This window comes from Psilocybe cubensis, chromosome 7, assembly GCF_017499595.1.
Source record: "Psilocybe cubensis strain MGC-MH-2018 chromosome 7, whole genome shotgun sequence".
In the NCBI taxonomy this organism is placed as follows: domain Eukaryota; kingdom Fungi; phylum Basidiomycota; class Agaricomycetes; order Agaricales; family Agrocybaceae; genus Psilocybe; species Psilocybe cubensis.
The window spans coordinates 1,943,412-1,959,015 of NC_063005.1; the positions used below are offsets into that span (position 1 = coordinate 1,943,412).

At 45.9% G+C, this 15,604-nt stretch overlaps 5 protein-coding genes across 5 annotated transcripts; 2 read left to right on the plus strand and 3 right to left on the minus strand.

The window, feature by feature from the left end:
- Positions 1-113: 113 nt before the first annotated feature.
- JR316_0008164 (uncharacterized protein) lies at positions 114-716 on the plus strand (the record flags this gene model as incomplete). Its single annotated transcript, XM_047893879.1, has 3 exons — positions 114-458; positions 510-572; positions 621-716. 3 exons carry the CDS (start codon positions 114-116, stop codon positions 714-716), a joined length of 504 nt encoding a protein of 167 aa, XP_047747194.1.
- Positions 717-793: 77 nt separating this feature from the next.
- JR316_0008165 (putative solute carrier family 35 member) lies at positions 794-2,588 on the minus strand (the record flags this gene model as incomplete). Its single annotated transcript, XM_047893880.1, has 8 exons — positions 794-897; positions 949-1,040; positions 1,155-1,254; positions 1,308-1,334; positions 1,385-1,534; positions 1,591-1,723; positions 1,779-1,851; positions 2,281-2,588. 8 exons carry the CDS (start codon positions 2,586-2,588, stop codon positions 794-796), a joined length of 987 nt encoding a protein of 328 aa, XP_047747195.1.
- A 794-nt stretch (positions 2,589-3,382) lies between these two features.
- On the minus strand, positions 3,383-6,723 carry JR316_0008166 (transcription factor TFIIH complex ERCC-3 subunit; the record flags this gene model as incomplete). The annotated part of the gene is made up of 15 exons (XM_047893881.1): positions 3,383-3,915; positions 3,968-4,061; positions 4,111-4,230; positions 4,290-4,478; positions 4,536-4,651; positions 4,701-4,908; positions 4,966-5,059; positions 5,109-5,219; positions 5,270-5,427; positions 5,476-5,537; positions 5,597-5,948; positions 6,000-6,026; positions 6,082-6,169; positions 6,222-6,633; positions 6,696-6,723. The coding sequence occupies 15 exons, from the start codon at positions 6,721-6,723 to the stop codon at positions 3,383-3,385; spliced, it is 2,592 nt and encodes an 863-aa protein (XP_047747196.1).
- Positions 6,724-7,677: 954 nt separating this feature from the next.
- JR316_0008167 (uncharacterized protein) lies at positions 7,678-9,438 on the plus strand (the record flags this gene model as incomplete). Its single annotated transcript, XM_047893882.1, has 8 exons — positions 7,678-7,982; positions 8,044-8,203; positions 8,258-8,400; positions 8,452-8,533; positions 8,594-8,724; positions 8,777-9,055; positions 9,115-9,268; positions 9,325-9,438. 8 exons carry the CDS (start codon positions 7,678-7,680, stop codon positions 9,436-9,438), a joined length of 1,368 nt encoding a protein of 455 aa, XP_047747197.1.
- Positions 9,439-12,252: 2,814 nt separating this feature from the next.
- On the minus strand, positions 12,253-14,721 carry JR316_0008168 (Putative amidase; the record flags this gene model as incomplete). Its single annotated transcript, XM_047893883.1, has 13 exons — positions 12,253-12,610; positions 12,668-12,735; positions 12,796-12,977; positions 13,081-13,232; positions 13,254-13,362; positions 13,417-13,547; positions 13,605-13,656; positions 13,721-14,015; positions 14,072-14,145; positions 14,200-14,218; positions 14,274-14,365; positions 14,421-14,534; positions 14,598-14,721. 13 exons carry the CDS (start codon positions 14,719-14,721, stop codon positions 12,253-12,255), a joined length of 1,770 nt encoding a protein of 589 aa, XP_047747198.1.
- Between the last annotated feature and the right edge of the window lie 883 nt (positions 14,722-15,604).

The window sequence follows — 15,604 nt, forward strand, 5'->3', positions numbered from 1 at the left end:
AGGCGGCACTCATCCCATCGCCGAACACACACGCAAGCTTGCTCTGTCTATATAACCCCCATGGCGCAGCGCGGCTCTCTATGTATCCAGGATATTTCCACCACAGATATTTAATGGGCTATTGGGGTCGCGGGCCAAGTCGCCTCCTCTGGTTCGCCATTGGCGCAGCTTCTGCTACCTGGTGGGTCAGGCGCAGGGAGTGCAGTAACCGCTCCTTTGGCCCCTGCATCCGCCAGCCCATCCAGTCCCCCATCGGAAACACCGACACAACCCAGCCTTCCTGGCCCCAGAGCGTCACAGATATACCCCGCGCAATCAACAACATCCCCCAACCTGCACCCGTCCAGCACACCACATACAGCCCTTCCACCATCGGCGAGTGGGAGAAGAGACAGGATGCCCAGTGGGAACTCGAGAAGGAGCATCTCGCAAAGATTTCCCGACAAGCAACAGATGCCGTGCGTCTACCCACCTCTCTCTGTACACAACCTTATTCACATGATCTCTAGATGGCAGAGCTCACCGAGGCTACCCTCGAGTCTGTCCTGGCTACCGCTGAATCCCTGAAAGCCGTACGTCTCCATCTTTCTCTCCATCAACAACTCCCAACACTCTCTTAGAAACTGGCCGAACACCGTGCCCAGAGAGAGAAACAACAGAAGCAGATCGAAGAAGAAATGGAACGACAGCGCCGTGATCCACCCCGTCTAGTTTAACAGTTATCTTTATTTATCCCTCGTTACATTCACACTCGTAAAGGTCATAATCTCATACCCAATCCCCGACTTTCTTTTTAATTCTCCCTAATGCCTTGTTCTGCGTCGACGTTTGAGAATCCCATCCTCTTTCTGTCAATATACGAAGGTGCTTTCGGGTCCAGTATTCCTTGTTCCTCGGCTACACCGAGATCAGCCGATGCACAAGTCAATCAATGGGAACATCACTCACGAGTAGAGTGCCAAAAGTATGTTATCAGCCCACAGATGATGATTGCAAACGAAATAAAGTATAGCCAGTATGGCCGGTAGTGCTGTAAACGTCTTTAAATATCAAGTTTGGTCCAGACCTCATAGCACTCACGTATAGGAAGAGACCTTGCATTTCAATGGTTATTAACAAGCAATCAAGCAAAAGCGACAAGTTGCTCACCAAACAGCAAACCATAAAAGTCACTCGACAACAAACTCAGATTGAAATACGCAGACGACGCCATGCGGTAAAGCATAGGCGCAACGGTATAAAGAATCAGCATCGCTATTCAATCCATCAGCCAAATTCCAGTCTGAAGGAGAAATACAAATATTCACCAGCAGTGAACGCCATCAACAGTCCAACTGGGAAAAATTAGCGTCAAAAGTCCGGCCATTGAAACAAGTGAGCTCACTGATATCTCCAGTCCAAGGCACTTCCTTCATCCCCCTCCATTCAAGTGCTGATGATTGGATGCCATTTATAACAAAGCCCCACATACCCAACTGCCCAACGACCTCGAACAAAGGTCGCTTGCGCACCAAAAACTCTTCCGACGCATTGGCTGTACACTGCTCAGCGACTCCAAAAAACAAAGCTCACACAACGGTTATTGCTTACTGATGCCGTAGAGCGTCGCACCCGCAATCATAAATCCGTCTCCTTTCGCCCTGCTAACGGCCTCCCAGCCCTTTTGCGTTATCTCATCAGACGCTACGAGCAATCCGAGTCCGCCGATGCAGATAAAAACACCCTGCGAAAAGTAAAATAAGCAGTGTATCATCACATCATATGCATAGTTTCCTCACCAAAAGTTGTGTCCAGTGGTATTTAGTCCGCATGTACACCCACGAGACGAAAAGGCAAACAGGGATGGCCCAGCTGTAATATAATATAACAGAGTTAAAGATAGCACAGCTTCGATCAGTCGGACAATTTCAACTAACGCATCGAGGAGCATGCAAGAGAGCAGATCGGTGTATTGGTATGCCTTGACTACCAAAAAGTTTCCTTCTACATCGCATGCTGCTAGAAGGAAGTCTACGTGGGAGATAAGATAATCGGGCTGTGGGTGGGTGGGCTGATTAGACGCTCACATTTCCATCCATCGCGAAGGACGACTTTTGCCCAGCCCATGAATCCATCTGTATGGTACAACCGTCAGCTCGTGTAAAGCGTCCAAAAAAGCGTCGTACATTGGTATATTGTGTATGGAGTATACACACAAAACAAAGAAAAATACCTAACCCCAAATGCATCAAAAAAACAATCCCCGTATCCCGTAAAATGAAAAGCAAAAAAAAAACTCACAAGAAAATCCCCTGCGTCGTCGAGAGCGTCCATCCGCGCGAGACAAGCTCCGTCGTCGTCACATTCGTGCAGGTGATACAGAGCGACACCAGCTGGCCAGCCAAGAGCGACAGCACGAACGGCCGCGTCCACACGCTCCGCCAGCGCGCCGCGAAGCTGCGCGCGAACGCTTTCGGCGACGTGTACACCAGCTCAGGGCGAACTGTGGCTGCCCGCGGTGTGTCCCTCGTCGGCTCTACGCTGTCCTGGTCGCCCTCTGCGCCTAGCTTGTTGTCTTGCTCGTAGTCGTCTTTGGCAATGCTCGACATGATCTATGTAGCCCCCTTCATGGGATATCAGTACTCCGCCTCGCTGAGCACACTTGCAAAAGACAACATACCTGTAACCTAGTAGCTAAAGAAGTGAGAAGAGACAAGGTGAGAAGCGGGAAAACGGGGCTGATATATTATATTCATAGGGCCTCAGGAAGCCCATAGGGAGTTACATAAGAATCCAAGGGCTTGACCATGAGCAAAGTCCTATAAATTTTCGGTTAGCCGTTTCGGCCAGATATCAGATCAGGGCGCAAAAATGATCGGCTGGACATCGTATTGGCTGCTATTAGGTCCCCAGCGGAACAACTCAACACACTACACACTTACGGAAATTCGTCTTCTTATCTCTCAGCCTTTGGCAGTTTCACCACCAGCGCTTTGACATCGGCAGTCGTCTGAGGCACCAAAACTTACGACAATCTCAATTACTTTAGAGCTTAATCATCCGCCCACACCTGTCAACACCCTACCTCGCCACAGGTCGAAAAAAGTCAGAAAAGCTCATCTGAATGTTTCCAGCAGTGGTCCAACAGGGTATTATATTGTACTACATTTAAATTTATCATAAGATATGAATACATCTGTGACGCATGGTGCTAGGAGAATTTACGACAGCGAACCCACAGAATGCAGTTCTAAAAACAACATCGGAGCTGAGTGAATGTAATCGGTTCTGTATGTAATGTATCTTGTGATTCCATCCCATATATTCAGCATTCAGGAAAGCCCACATCCCGAACTTGGTCAAAGGTTTCAGGTCTCTAAGAACGGGCCCCGGGTGTCAAGCATCACCCCGCCATCCTAGCCTCCTTCCTCGCACTTGCCTTGTCTTTGTCGCGTTTAGCGAACAGTTTGTGTCGAGGGGCAGCTGTGGAAGCGCCAGCACGGGAGATACCCTTGTTGGCCGACTTGTTCTGCTCGATATATGACATATGATGCCCGCCACTGAGGGCAGAAAGCGACCCAGTCGTCCGTTGGGTAGGTGGGAACTTGGTCGGTCCACCAAAGTCCTTGGACGTCACAGTACCCGCCAGGTCACCGTCGACATGGCGAATATCTGATCCAAGCTCTGCCTCGTTGTCGTTTGCGATCAACACAGACTGAAGAAGTTCAATCTGTTCATCTCGCGTTCGATACACAAGGTCTGGTAAATTTTCCATCCCGTCAAGATGCGTGATAACTTTGAAAGCATAACCTTGGTCGATCAAAAACTGTTGGCGCTTAGTACTATAAAACATTTCCTGTGTGTCCTTGGAAACGAGAGAATAGAAAAAGGCGTTGAAGCCTTCATCGTTTCTCCTCTTTGCGCGCAAAATACGCCCTGTAGCCAAGCGGTAAGGTAATCCTTGAATGACATCATGTAGATAACTTACCCAAACGCTGGGCTTCTTGGCGCCGAGAACCGAAGTGGGAGGAGATCTGAATCAAACATGTCGCCTCCGGGAGATCGATGGATGTATCTCCAACCTTGACAGATAATGAATAATAAATATTCAGCGACTAGAAGTCGCCTTACCTTTGATAAGAATATGGTATTGACGTTGGGGTCATGTTGGAATTTTGACAAAATCGCCATTCGTTCCAATTGACCAACACCACCATGAATGAAGAGTTTTTTCAGATGTCGGGCATAAGCCTTGGGGGAGAAAACTTGGTCAATTAAAACATCGCGATGTAATGGGGTGATCCATATACCTCTAATGCAAACACATTATCTGAAAAAACAATAATTTTGTCGCCTCGGTCTTCGTGGTATTTAATGAGAAATTGGCACGATTGGAATTTGTTCGGGTTCATGCAATAGAGCAACATGCGTTTCCGTGACTGCTCTTTCAGGTATTCATGGTAAAATTCTGGGGTCATAGGACACCAAACCTCAGCGCACTATATGGCACGCAAGTCCTTCAGTAGCATTTCAAAGCAACATTGGAATGATGTTACCTGGACATTCGCAATATGCCCCTTAGCTGCAAGGTCCATCCAATTAGCTTCATACAGCTTCGGCCCGATCATATAGTTCAGATCCGCAATTTTGTCGTCCTCTCGAACAAGAGTGGCTAAAACCACGCGTTAGATACAGTTTGGCACAAAGAAACGCCAGCCTACCAGTCAAACCCAGTTTGGAATGGGCTTTGATAGTTGTGACCACACGTCGGAACATAACAGCAGGTACAACATGCACCTCATCCAAAAGAATGAAACCCCACTCCCGGGAAGTCAAGAAATCCATCATCTTTTGAGCCGAATGTGATCGGTTATGTGTGTTTGCGACCATAGAATATGTCGATACGACGATTCCACTTTCACCGGAGAACTGACCAAAATTAACCGTCAATAAAGAGTGTTCCAAGGTATACTTTCGTCTCCTCACTTTCTCCTTTTGATCTGCCGTGAAGACTGCAATCTGGCGATCAGTCACATTGGACCATTGCATGAATTGTTGTTTCCATTGCATGACGGAAACCCTAGGCAAGTTGGCCACATTCGACACATGATTTGAACAGAAAAACTCACGATGAAGTACAAAGAACAAGGCAGGACTTTTTTATAGTACACGCAGCTGTTATGCCAACCAGCGTTTTGCCAGCTCCACAAGGCAAGACGATGATTCCAGAACGCGCACGACTAAATCAGACTTTAATATGATTGCTGAATTTGAGAAATAGAGTACTAACCCATTCCCGAACATCTTGCTCAAGCTGGTTTCTTGATACGGCCGAATTACAGTAGCCGGTTTCAGATCAATGTCAAGATTCGCGTTCAGAGTATCATTTCTGAAATCATACTCCTCCAACATAGGGTACTCAAGTTCATTGCATCGTTTTTTGATTTCCTGTTGAGGATGAATAAGCAATAAGACAAAAGAGTAAAACCACTTTACGTCGATCTTTTTGTCATCAATTTCGAAGGCATGTACACTGTCATCATCTTCCTCGATCTCATCTATGAGGAAATAAGGTCAAGAACTCGCCCATATACGAAGCATCAGAATAGATACGTGCCTGCATCGACCCCGACAACAGATGTGAAGAGGTCTGCATCTGAGGGATTGCCTTTGGATTGACCAGGTGTTCCATCTCCAGCCTCATCCTTCTTTTTCTCAGTCCCGGGTATAACGAGATTTCCTCGTGTAGGGGCTTTCGAAGTGGTGAATGTGGCAGCTTTGATGCTGTTGTCTGTTTGCGCTGTGACGATACGAGCTTCTCTAATGACTCTGTCTTTAAGCAGCAATTGCAAGGTCTCGGGGTGGTTGGATTCGACGAAGTATTTGTTGTGCTTTAACACGAGTTTGACTTTTCCGTAACTTAAAGTACAACTTCGAATGAAAGCAATGATCGAGTCTGGGACAGGGACCTATGAAACGGACTTGTAAACATGCGCATTCGGCGGCTAAGCTGCCACGACTCTAACCTTTGACAGCCGGTTGAGAACCTAAGAAAGCATTGATGTCAAAAGATCGTAAAATGGTGGGATATTCTTGACGCACTTCAATGATATCATCCGTCTGTAATCCAACAGAAACTGCCGCATACAACGAATAAGACGTGAGTTTATACTCATGGATCATCGCAGGTCTGCAGACGGGTCAACGACATCGAATAGATAAGCATGGAACCCAGGGCATACCGACTGACAGGTTCGCTGATAGCTGTAAGAAAGTCCTGAGCCTGCTCAGCAATAGGTGAAAATGCTTCCAGAATAATATGTCCGTCCTCAGGACTGATCCACAGAGGGCGCGACTGATGGTCCAACTTGAGATGTAGCCATGAAAAGTCTTGATCCATAAAAATATGAGATATCAGTTTGTCCTGTTGTCTACGATGCACTTCGAACGAAGATAAACCCGATACGGGGGTGTCGTCATCCGTTGACCTCTTATTCAGGGCCAATTTACGAGTAAGGGCACTGAAGTTGATAGTGGCGCTTTTTGGGACGAGCGACGTATCTGGCGGAGAAGGTGGAATCACATCATCCTCGTTTGCCAGTTCGATGTCATCGTCACTCGGCTTCAGACGTTTTGCTGGCTGCGGTGTGCCAACTGGAGCGAGTTGCAATGGTTGATACCAAAATACTTGATTTTCTTCGAACAGGCTGACTGACCTTCGGCAGAACGCTTTGTGGAGATCATTTTTCAAGTCAATAAGACCCTCCCATGCAGCAGAGTACAATCCAAAGTAAGATTGTCGTCAGTGTAATAAGAAAGATGCAAGCGGAGTCAGGCCATCACCGTCCGGGCTTTGTCGTAATGACAAATCAATTCTGCGATTCAAACTCCGAAAATTGCCTTGTGGTGTGCCATACACGTTCTTTCTATTCGTCCACCGATGTCTGTTCATTTCTGCTCCCTCTTATCATACCCTTGACCCTGTTTCCCCAATTATACTCACAAAAATGTCAATGTTCTCTCTCTGGCTCGTTTATTCCATATCTAAATGACAGCGGCAGTGACACAGGGCATCTCCAAAATTGGTTCAAATCCCCAAAGCTTGCCATTCGCTGGCTGATCTTGCTGAGCGCTTAGTTCTCCAAACTTAACCCTGGCAACTGACAAATCACCTCGCTTCAACCACACGTCTCCAACGAGGTTTCCTTCCTTCTCTTGACACCCCTGATTTGCATCTCCGATCACCTTTCCGTTCCGAGGAGAGATTAACCATCGATGATATCTGTTAGCCTTGCTTGAACCTCATGATTTCGACATATGTCCCTTTTTCGATCATACTGCGGTGGCCATCTTCGCTTCCCCCCTTTTCAATGCACTTGAATGCTACAATCGATTCCTATCTATGATCACAATTGAATGTTTTAGCATCCGTGCTGCCAATTCTGTGAAGATACCTTTATCCAGCCTTGTTTTCTGGGCGCTTCGCATCAATTTAATTAACGGTCACGACCCTTTGGTCTTCTTTTCGGTACACGGATTTGACCTGCTGACCTCTGTCTGTTGGTTCTCCTTCAAAATTCTAAGCGCTCGTCTTTTTTAATTCCGAATTTTTGTCATTTTTTCAAGCGCCGTTGGCCTATATAAGGTTCCTAGTTGTCCTTGCAATGAATCAACAATCAGTCTCAGCTTTAGTCTACTATGCCGCCCAAAGAAACACCCCCCACAATCGGGACCCCTGTTCCCACCGATTTGACCATTTCTGCGCAACTGGCAAAAATCGGCGAAGGGGCGCCAGCCACCCAATTGATAAGGGTCCTCTTACAGCAAATCGCCGCCGACGTCAGCACTTTTGTCCGAGATGTCCATTCGTCTAGTCAAGTTTACCTACGTGCCCGCGTTGTCTACGATTACATCCAAGGTCTTATCAAAAAAGTTGATTCCTCTGCGGACATCGAATGGGACGCCTTCGACATATACACCGCTGCCATCCCTATACTGGAAAGGTAGGTTTATGGCTCATGCTTTATACACCTTGGTTATTAATGGTCGCTATCCCTTTCAAAGAATTTTATTCGACTTCTATTCTCAACACCAGAAAGCAAGTCGCGACCACTTACCCCCTACTTCGGGTGTCGAGACTGCTTTCATCTTTATCGAAGCATGGGATTACGATAGGAAGATGCTCGAGAAAGCATTTAATGACCTCGCCAACGATCACTTCCTGGTATGTAATTTTTCAATATAATGTTTCTATCATACCAAATCGCATTTTATGTAGCAAATGTCCGCAGAAGTGAAGACTCATCTTGAAGCTAGCCGTGTTGTACCCCGTAATACAGATGATATCAACGCACTTCGAGCATTGAACATATTTTTCCAAAACAACGCTAAAGTTCTTCAAGAACGCGACATCGTACAGGAGTAAGCAAACAAATTGAATCTTAACATTTCACATCTTAACTACTTACGAAGGCGTGGCGGTCGACTTTTGCAAGAAACCCGCAAAGTGATCACCCAGATCATTTTGAAAGTGTCTAAAAGTCCTCCTGCACCGGTTGGTATCGCATTTAACCATTTTAGTCATTTAGTCTTTTATTAACACCGACCTTCATAGGAAACCAGTAGGATATCTATTATGACTTTGATGATTGCCTACATTCCATTTGCTTTACTTGTCGACGATGCGGTCGAAGCGGAGTGGAAGGACTACCTTCGAAGTGCAGTCGTATGGGATGCCGTACAAAAGTATGATACCTTCCTGATGAATAACTTTACACTGGCTTACTTTATTCTTAAGATTGTTGGTTAACGTTTCCAAACATTTGGATGGCATCCCTCAGGCGCCAACTTTGAACGATTTGGAGAAAGAATGGGAAACTTTCAAAGATATCCTCTTGAGGCTATCCACTACTGCTATCGACACCAAGGTTGAAATCTTAGATCTCCTGAGACTTGCCGCCAGGATTCGCCGACCACTTCATGGACGTTCTGTTGAGCTCATTCGAATGCTGTACTACCTCGATGGATACTCGCAGAAGGATCAAAAGGCTGGTCGTCACCGCAGGAACTTCAAGCTGTAAGGCGATGGCTTTTATATGCATAGATGACAAAAATAACTTGAACTTTCTTTCTTAGGGTATTGGGAGACACGATCTCCTCTCTTGAGGCTGCCGAGAAGGCTGTTAGCGATGTTAGACAGATTGCTATTGGTGATGATGTGTACAAGAACCAACATCAAGAACTTCAAAACGTTTTGAAGAAGGTCGAAGAAACCTTTTCCACGTTTGGGGTAAGTTTCTGGCCCATCGCAATTTACACAAATGTTCTGACAGAAGATGCTCGTAGATTGCGGACCAATGGTCGACAAAAGAAACTGCCTACAACAATGCTGTTAATGTCGACGAGTCTCATCTCAACCTATTGAAGAAGAGGATCGCTGTGGTGTCAGCTTCTGCTTGAGCAAGTTTGGACTAGGCCTTTATCAACCGGTTGATCGCACTTCTTGGGGCTCTGGATAGCCTTGCTCGATGTTTTCATGGTTGGATTTCATGTATCCCGCTAGCTAGCTTCCAATGTTATGACTACTTTCTAAATGGGTCTTTTGACCTTTTTTTGCTATCTGTAGAAGTGGGTTTCTCATCAAACCATTGCTTTCTCGGTCAAATTGAGGGTAAAGCGGCGACTTCGGAAACCGTGGGCCGTGTGTGTATTATGATCTATAGTACACATGTATACCTGCTTCACCTATACTCGGCCTCCTGTCGTGGCCCCTTGCGACTTTGATGTCTGCAGGCTTTCGGGAGTTCATATGTGCGTCGAGCATTGCCTCGTAGATCAAATTTTCATTACCGTCACAGACGTCACCCGAAGACGCATGAATACATGGTGTTTTCTTCGGCTCCAAGGCGCTATCCACCAGCACATGTATTAATGCACATCAGTTCTAACGTTTAAAAGCAGAGCACCGTTCACGTTAAATCCACAACACCATTCTTCTTCTTTTTATCGAATTCTGTAATCTATTTTTTATCACGACTTTTACGACTAGAACATGATGTCTAGATCCATCCCTCTAGAATGTATGTCCGGAGTCAAAAGTTGAATAATTGTTATCTGACCCAAATTTTACAGACAACCTGCCCTCTAATATCGAATCCATTCAACAGGGCTGGACCCGAACGTGTCAGGCTAGCATGATGATTGTGTGTTACCCTGGCCAGTCTTATAAGAGATAATTATATCTAACCAGTATTCACATCACAGTCTTGCTCTCTGGCTATACTTGCACCCATCTTCTTGATATTCTTTAAGGATAGTCAAGGCGGAGCTCTTGCCCTTGAAGTTTTCGGCTACTCCGCCTTCTTTCTGAATGTCAGCGCTTGTATGAGTAGCTTCATTATGATCGACCGTCTGGGAGATATGCCTTGGCACGCTTGTCAGAAACCGGACACAGAATCCATAGGCAAGATAGTTGCCACTCAGCAACAAACCCTTCGGAGGTTCGGGGTTGGGGCATTGTGGCCTTGGGTAGCAGGTCACTGTGAGTAACATTGGCTACCAATGGGAAGAACAAAATTTAACATATTCAAGAAGGGCTGCTATGCTTTGCCCTAGGATATCTTGCAATAATCGCAGAGATTCTGACATACGTGTGGATGAACAAGTCAACGGAAGTGAAGGTCGCGAGCGTCATGTTTGCTATATTCGGATTACTTCCATTCTTCGCGTTTGCAATGGCGCCGATTGTGAATGGCCTCATTGAGATAATTTTTCCATCGGATAACGCAAACTCAATCACGACCAGAAGCTCGACTCCCTTTGTGGTGGAAATCCCTCAGTCACCTGTAGATCGCCAACGTAGGACAACAGGTCAATCCTCCCACACACCAACCACTCCGTATCGTCCCAACACTGCCAAGTTCCCGGTCTTATCTGAGAAATCCAATGTGTGATATTCAAAAAAAGCTCGATACCCATCATTGCTGTTTGTATTAAAGTCTTTTGTATTTCAGGAAACTACTGACTTGCTGCTTTTCAGGGACATTGATAATATGACTGATACCAGTGTTTAATATTTACAGAGGGGTGTTACTGCCGGACAATATAGGTAGATAGACATATATCATAACTTATAGTATACATTTGGAGTTTTTTTAGAGAACTTATCTGCGTAATTACACTGTTATACATTCTTTTCAGCACAACCCCCATGCACCTCTCGTGAGCTAAAAATAGACAACTCATCCCACAGTGCTTTGACGCCCATCAAGTTACCAAAAATGGAGAAACGAAACTTCAGATTGGTACTCGAGCGGGCTTTCTTTGCGAAGAGAGCATCCAGTAAGCTTTCAATACACGATATATATTTTGTAGTTATCCACATTCCAGTCATGTTTACCAGTGCTCTAATAAACCTAAGGGTCCCTTGTCCATCTTTTCCTCAATAAGAGATCAATGTCTGGTGATAGGTTCAATTAAATGTAAAAAAATAGTGTTATCATAATTGCTATTGATTAAGAGCCAGTCCCGTCCCGTCTATTCGCAATGAATACAACGGCAGTTAAACGCCCCTCGCGCCCTCATGTCGTGTCCGGGACGGCACGCCGGCGTTATCCGAGGTCGCGGCAGCGGCAGACGGGAATTTCTCACAACCCTCCACTTTCCCTTCGATCACAAGGGCTGTCACTTAAACCCCTTCCCTGCTCCCTATTCTTCACTATGTCCCAGCAAAGCTCGACAAAAATACCAAACCCCGAGGATAACATTAAACCTCTGGATTACAGAGAGCAATTTTCCGTACGTATTCACCAAAGACGATTGTCCTAAGTGACCTCGACGCATTCACTTGCTTTTATTGTCAGGGTCGTCATGTTAGCTCCAAATTCATTGAGCAAGTTTCTTTCTGGCATATATCCATTCCGCTCTAAATTCTAGATCCCCCAAAGTCCTTGTGCAGCGGCATCTAAGGCGTCTTTGGACTGTATGACCCGAAATGACTACGATCGCGACGCTTGCCTCGATTACTTCAGAGCTTATAGGGAGTGCAAAAGCACATGGGTAATCAATGTCCAATCTACTCTTGTATAGTTACTTACTCTCACTCATACCAACAGTTGAAGCAAAGGAAAGAGGACAGGAGAGCAGGGATGCCAGAGGTTTGAGGACTTAGTATGTATTCCTAATCTCAATCCTAAGTGAACTTGTTGTTGGGCATATTATTGACACGGACTCGGGCGTACGACAGTACAGTGAAGCAAGACTATAAATTACCAACTAGGCATTCTTCTTAACATGTGCATCCCAAGCCCCAGGCCCGAAGCCACGGTCTCTCCCCAAAGCTCTATCGACGACATCCATTATAGCGACAACTTTCTCTTCTTCCCATCTCTTTCCAACAATCTGTATATTGACTGGCATCCCATGCGACGCTTCAGGATTGTATAGAGGATTCTTTCCCCTGTATATACCGCCTTCTAGGAATCGAGACCCTAATCCGGGACCAGTTGTCCACTCTTCTGTCACCTTGTCTTTACTTGCATCGACCCGGGTGACCGGAAGGCACCCTACTGGCATATCTAATACGTTGTAAATGATCGTCGCTGCCGCTAAAAGTGAAAAGTTGTCGCATCCTCTGATGAGTGATAGCATTTGAGCGATCATCCCACTTGTTATACTGGATAACTCTTACCCATGCGGCAGTTGGGGCAATGCTTGCACAGGTGCAATTATGCTGTCGAAACCGTGAGCCTTCCATACCTGTGTAGTCAATGTTGTTCAGCAAACGTGCTCAGATACCATTATCTGCGGAAGGCTCACAGCTTCATAAAATTTCTTGACGCATTCATTTCTTTGGTGAATCAGCTTCCAATATTCAGCAACAGTCTTTGCCCTACTAGCTCTTATGGTTTCGGCGAAGATCTTGTCGCCCACGAACGTCTCCAGAATCCATGCGGCGAATGAGCGTACCAATGCTGGAAGATATGAATCAGGGTTGCGAACTTAGGAAAGGTTTTGACAATGTACATACAAGGAACTCTGGGTCCAAGAGTAGCCAGGAATAAAGAATTTTCCTAATGGTTTCTTGTCAGCGACGTGCTAAACCTTCAACAACGCTTAGTACCTTTTCATCGGGTCCCAAATGACTGAGCATTGATTTGTAGCCATCCGCTGATGTGATTGCCGCGAACAGGTTGAACGCAACATGCGCTACAGGGGTGGGATTACGTGTGAGATTGACTGAATCTGCTTTAGAACTGATTTAAATAGACAAGTACTGACCATCCGGCAATTCAAATTCTACACATTCGTGACCTGCTGCTCGCAACGCCTCAACCGTTTCAAGAACAGCTCTTTTGCAAGCAGGGGACGCCTTGATGTAGTTGTCTATAGAGTTCAATTCAACTTATGTTTGAAAACCCCATTGAAACGAATCCATACCTGACGTATAGTATCCAAACTTGAGTTTAGGCGGTAATTCCACCGTTCGGAAAGGAACTGGAGGAATTGAATTGAAATCACTCTGTGCTCCAAATAGAACTTGCGATAAAAGCTTGATATCCGCGACCGATCTGCGAACAAACCGTTAAATGGGTAACACTTTCACGAGAAAGCTGCTAAATCCGCACCGTCCCATAGGCCCAGCAACAGTTATAATACCATCAAAACCAGGAATAGGCCCTAGAAAATTTTCGGATGCTCAGTATCCGGATTTTGCAGCCGGTCAGGCGAGGGGTCCACCTACCTTGGGCACCATGGTACGAAACCCTCCCACTTGCCGGTTTCAAGGAATATATGCCGCAGTAGGCGGCGGGAATGCGTACGCTGCCACCAATGTCTGTGCCAATTCCTGCTGCAGCTCCATCCATAGCCAACAAGGCCCCTTCGCCGCCTGAACTACCTCCGCATGTAAAGCGATCGTTATAGGGGTTGGTCGTCCGTCCCCACACTGGGTTGGAACATTCGAAGGCGAACATTGTTTGAGGGACGTTGGTCTTGACAAAGAGAACAGCGCCAGCATCTAGTAAAAACCGGACAATCTGTTGGTCTCCATCAGCATGGAGATTTCCAGGTACAGGTATAGTCCACAACGTACATCTGCGTTAGTTGTTGCTGGTTTGTTGGTCCATTGCGAGAAGCCAACAGAACTGTCAAAGCCAACAACGTCAACTAATAAGCGCGTCAGTTTAATTGGTCACTCTCTTCGTGGATAGAAATATGCACATTGGTCTTTAATGCTCATCTAGTGAAAGTAAGACATTTAACAATGCATATAGTCATAGAAAATTACGCCGTACAGGAACACCATGAAGGGGACCTCTTATTTGCTTGGTCTTCGCAAACTCGTTGTCGAGGTCTTCGGCGCGTTGCCTAGCAAGACCCAACATGACTGAAATATGACCTTTGAGTTATTTCACTATATGAAAGCATATTTCAGAGGTTACCTTCGGTCAAGCAGTTAGTCTTCGACTGTGCATAGGCGGCTCGAGTGATATATGCTTCGAGAACCTCCGTAGCAGTCCAATCTCCCTTCTGAATACGTGATACAATTTCTGACGCTATTGTTTACGATAGTGAATATAATCACACTTGTTGATTGTAACACTTGTATAAGGACAAACCTGAAGCCTTCAAGTACTCTGATTGAGCGGGCAGCGCATCCTGAGGTACGTCCGCGAGTGCTCGAGACCTCTGTTGCCTCTTTTCGTTTATGACTGCAGTGTTGGATGCGGAAAAGGGCCACATAATGGTTAGAAGAGAAGTTCAGGGGTACCACCCCGGCACGCTTAAAGTTATAATCAGATGCTGAGGACATCGTCGGTGCTTCTAGACCATATTGGGATACGGTTCATTGGGATACGGTTCAGCTCGTTGATTCAGCGCCACTGAAATGTAGATTTGATGCAGATGTCACCTTGTACGAAGTTGCACTCTTGTCTGTAACCAGTTGTCTGGCTGCTTTGAATGCTGATTGGAGTTTCAGTTGACAATGTCAATTTGTATGCCCTATGTTTTTAATACTGCTTTTGTTTCTGCATTTAAGACAACTTTGTCCCCAGTATTTGATTTCTGGGATTTAATATCCTCTCCTTCCCCATGTTGGGTTTATGTTGACTCCAAAAGTTTTCACTCACTTTGGCAATTTTGGGTCTGGTCCTTTTTTCCTTCTCTCCACAGGGTTTAACTCCATAGCTTTAGGAATTGTATGTTATGTCAATGACTGCAGAGTAACCAAAGGCCATCGGAAGCGAGTTTCCCATTCAGTGAGAATTATCAAAGAATTTCGTTCAATTACTCGTTTCATCGATTTCATTCGCATGCCTCGTAGGACTGGGGGCGGGTGATTCAAGAGAGTTCCCTGTTCTCCCACGTGCAGCGCCGTTGTAGATATCGCATAAAACCACCAATCTATCACCAGAGCATTTTGAAACCATTTCAGGACGCCTTTGTGCGTGAGACTCTTTAAAGTTGGAGATGTGCTCGCCCCGACGGATTTTGAGCTCTGGTGATCAAAGCCACTCTTAGGCACCGAGTGATCGCAGCTTGCACCCAAACAAGTTCTTGAGGGTGTTTATGGGACAAATGGTGATGGTAATGCGATGTTCCTTGAAGTAAGCAACAAGTACAT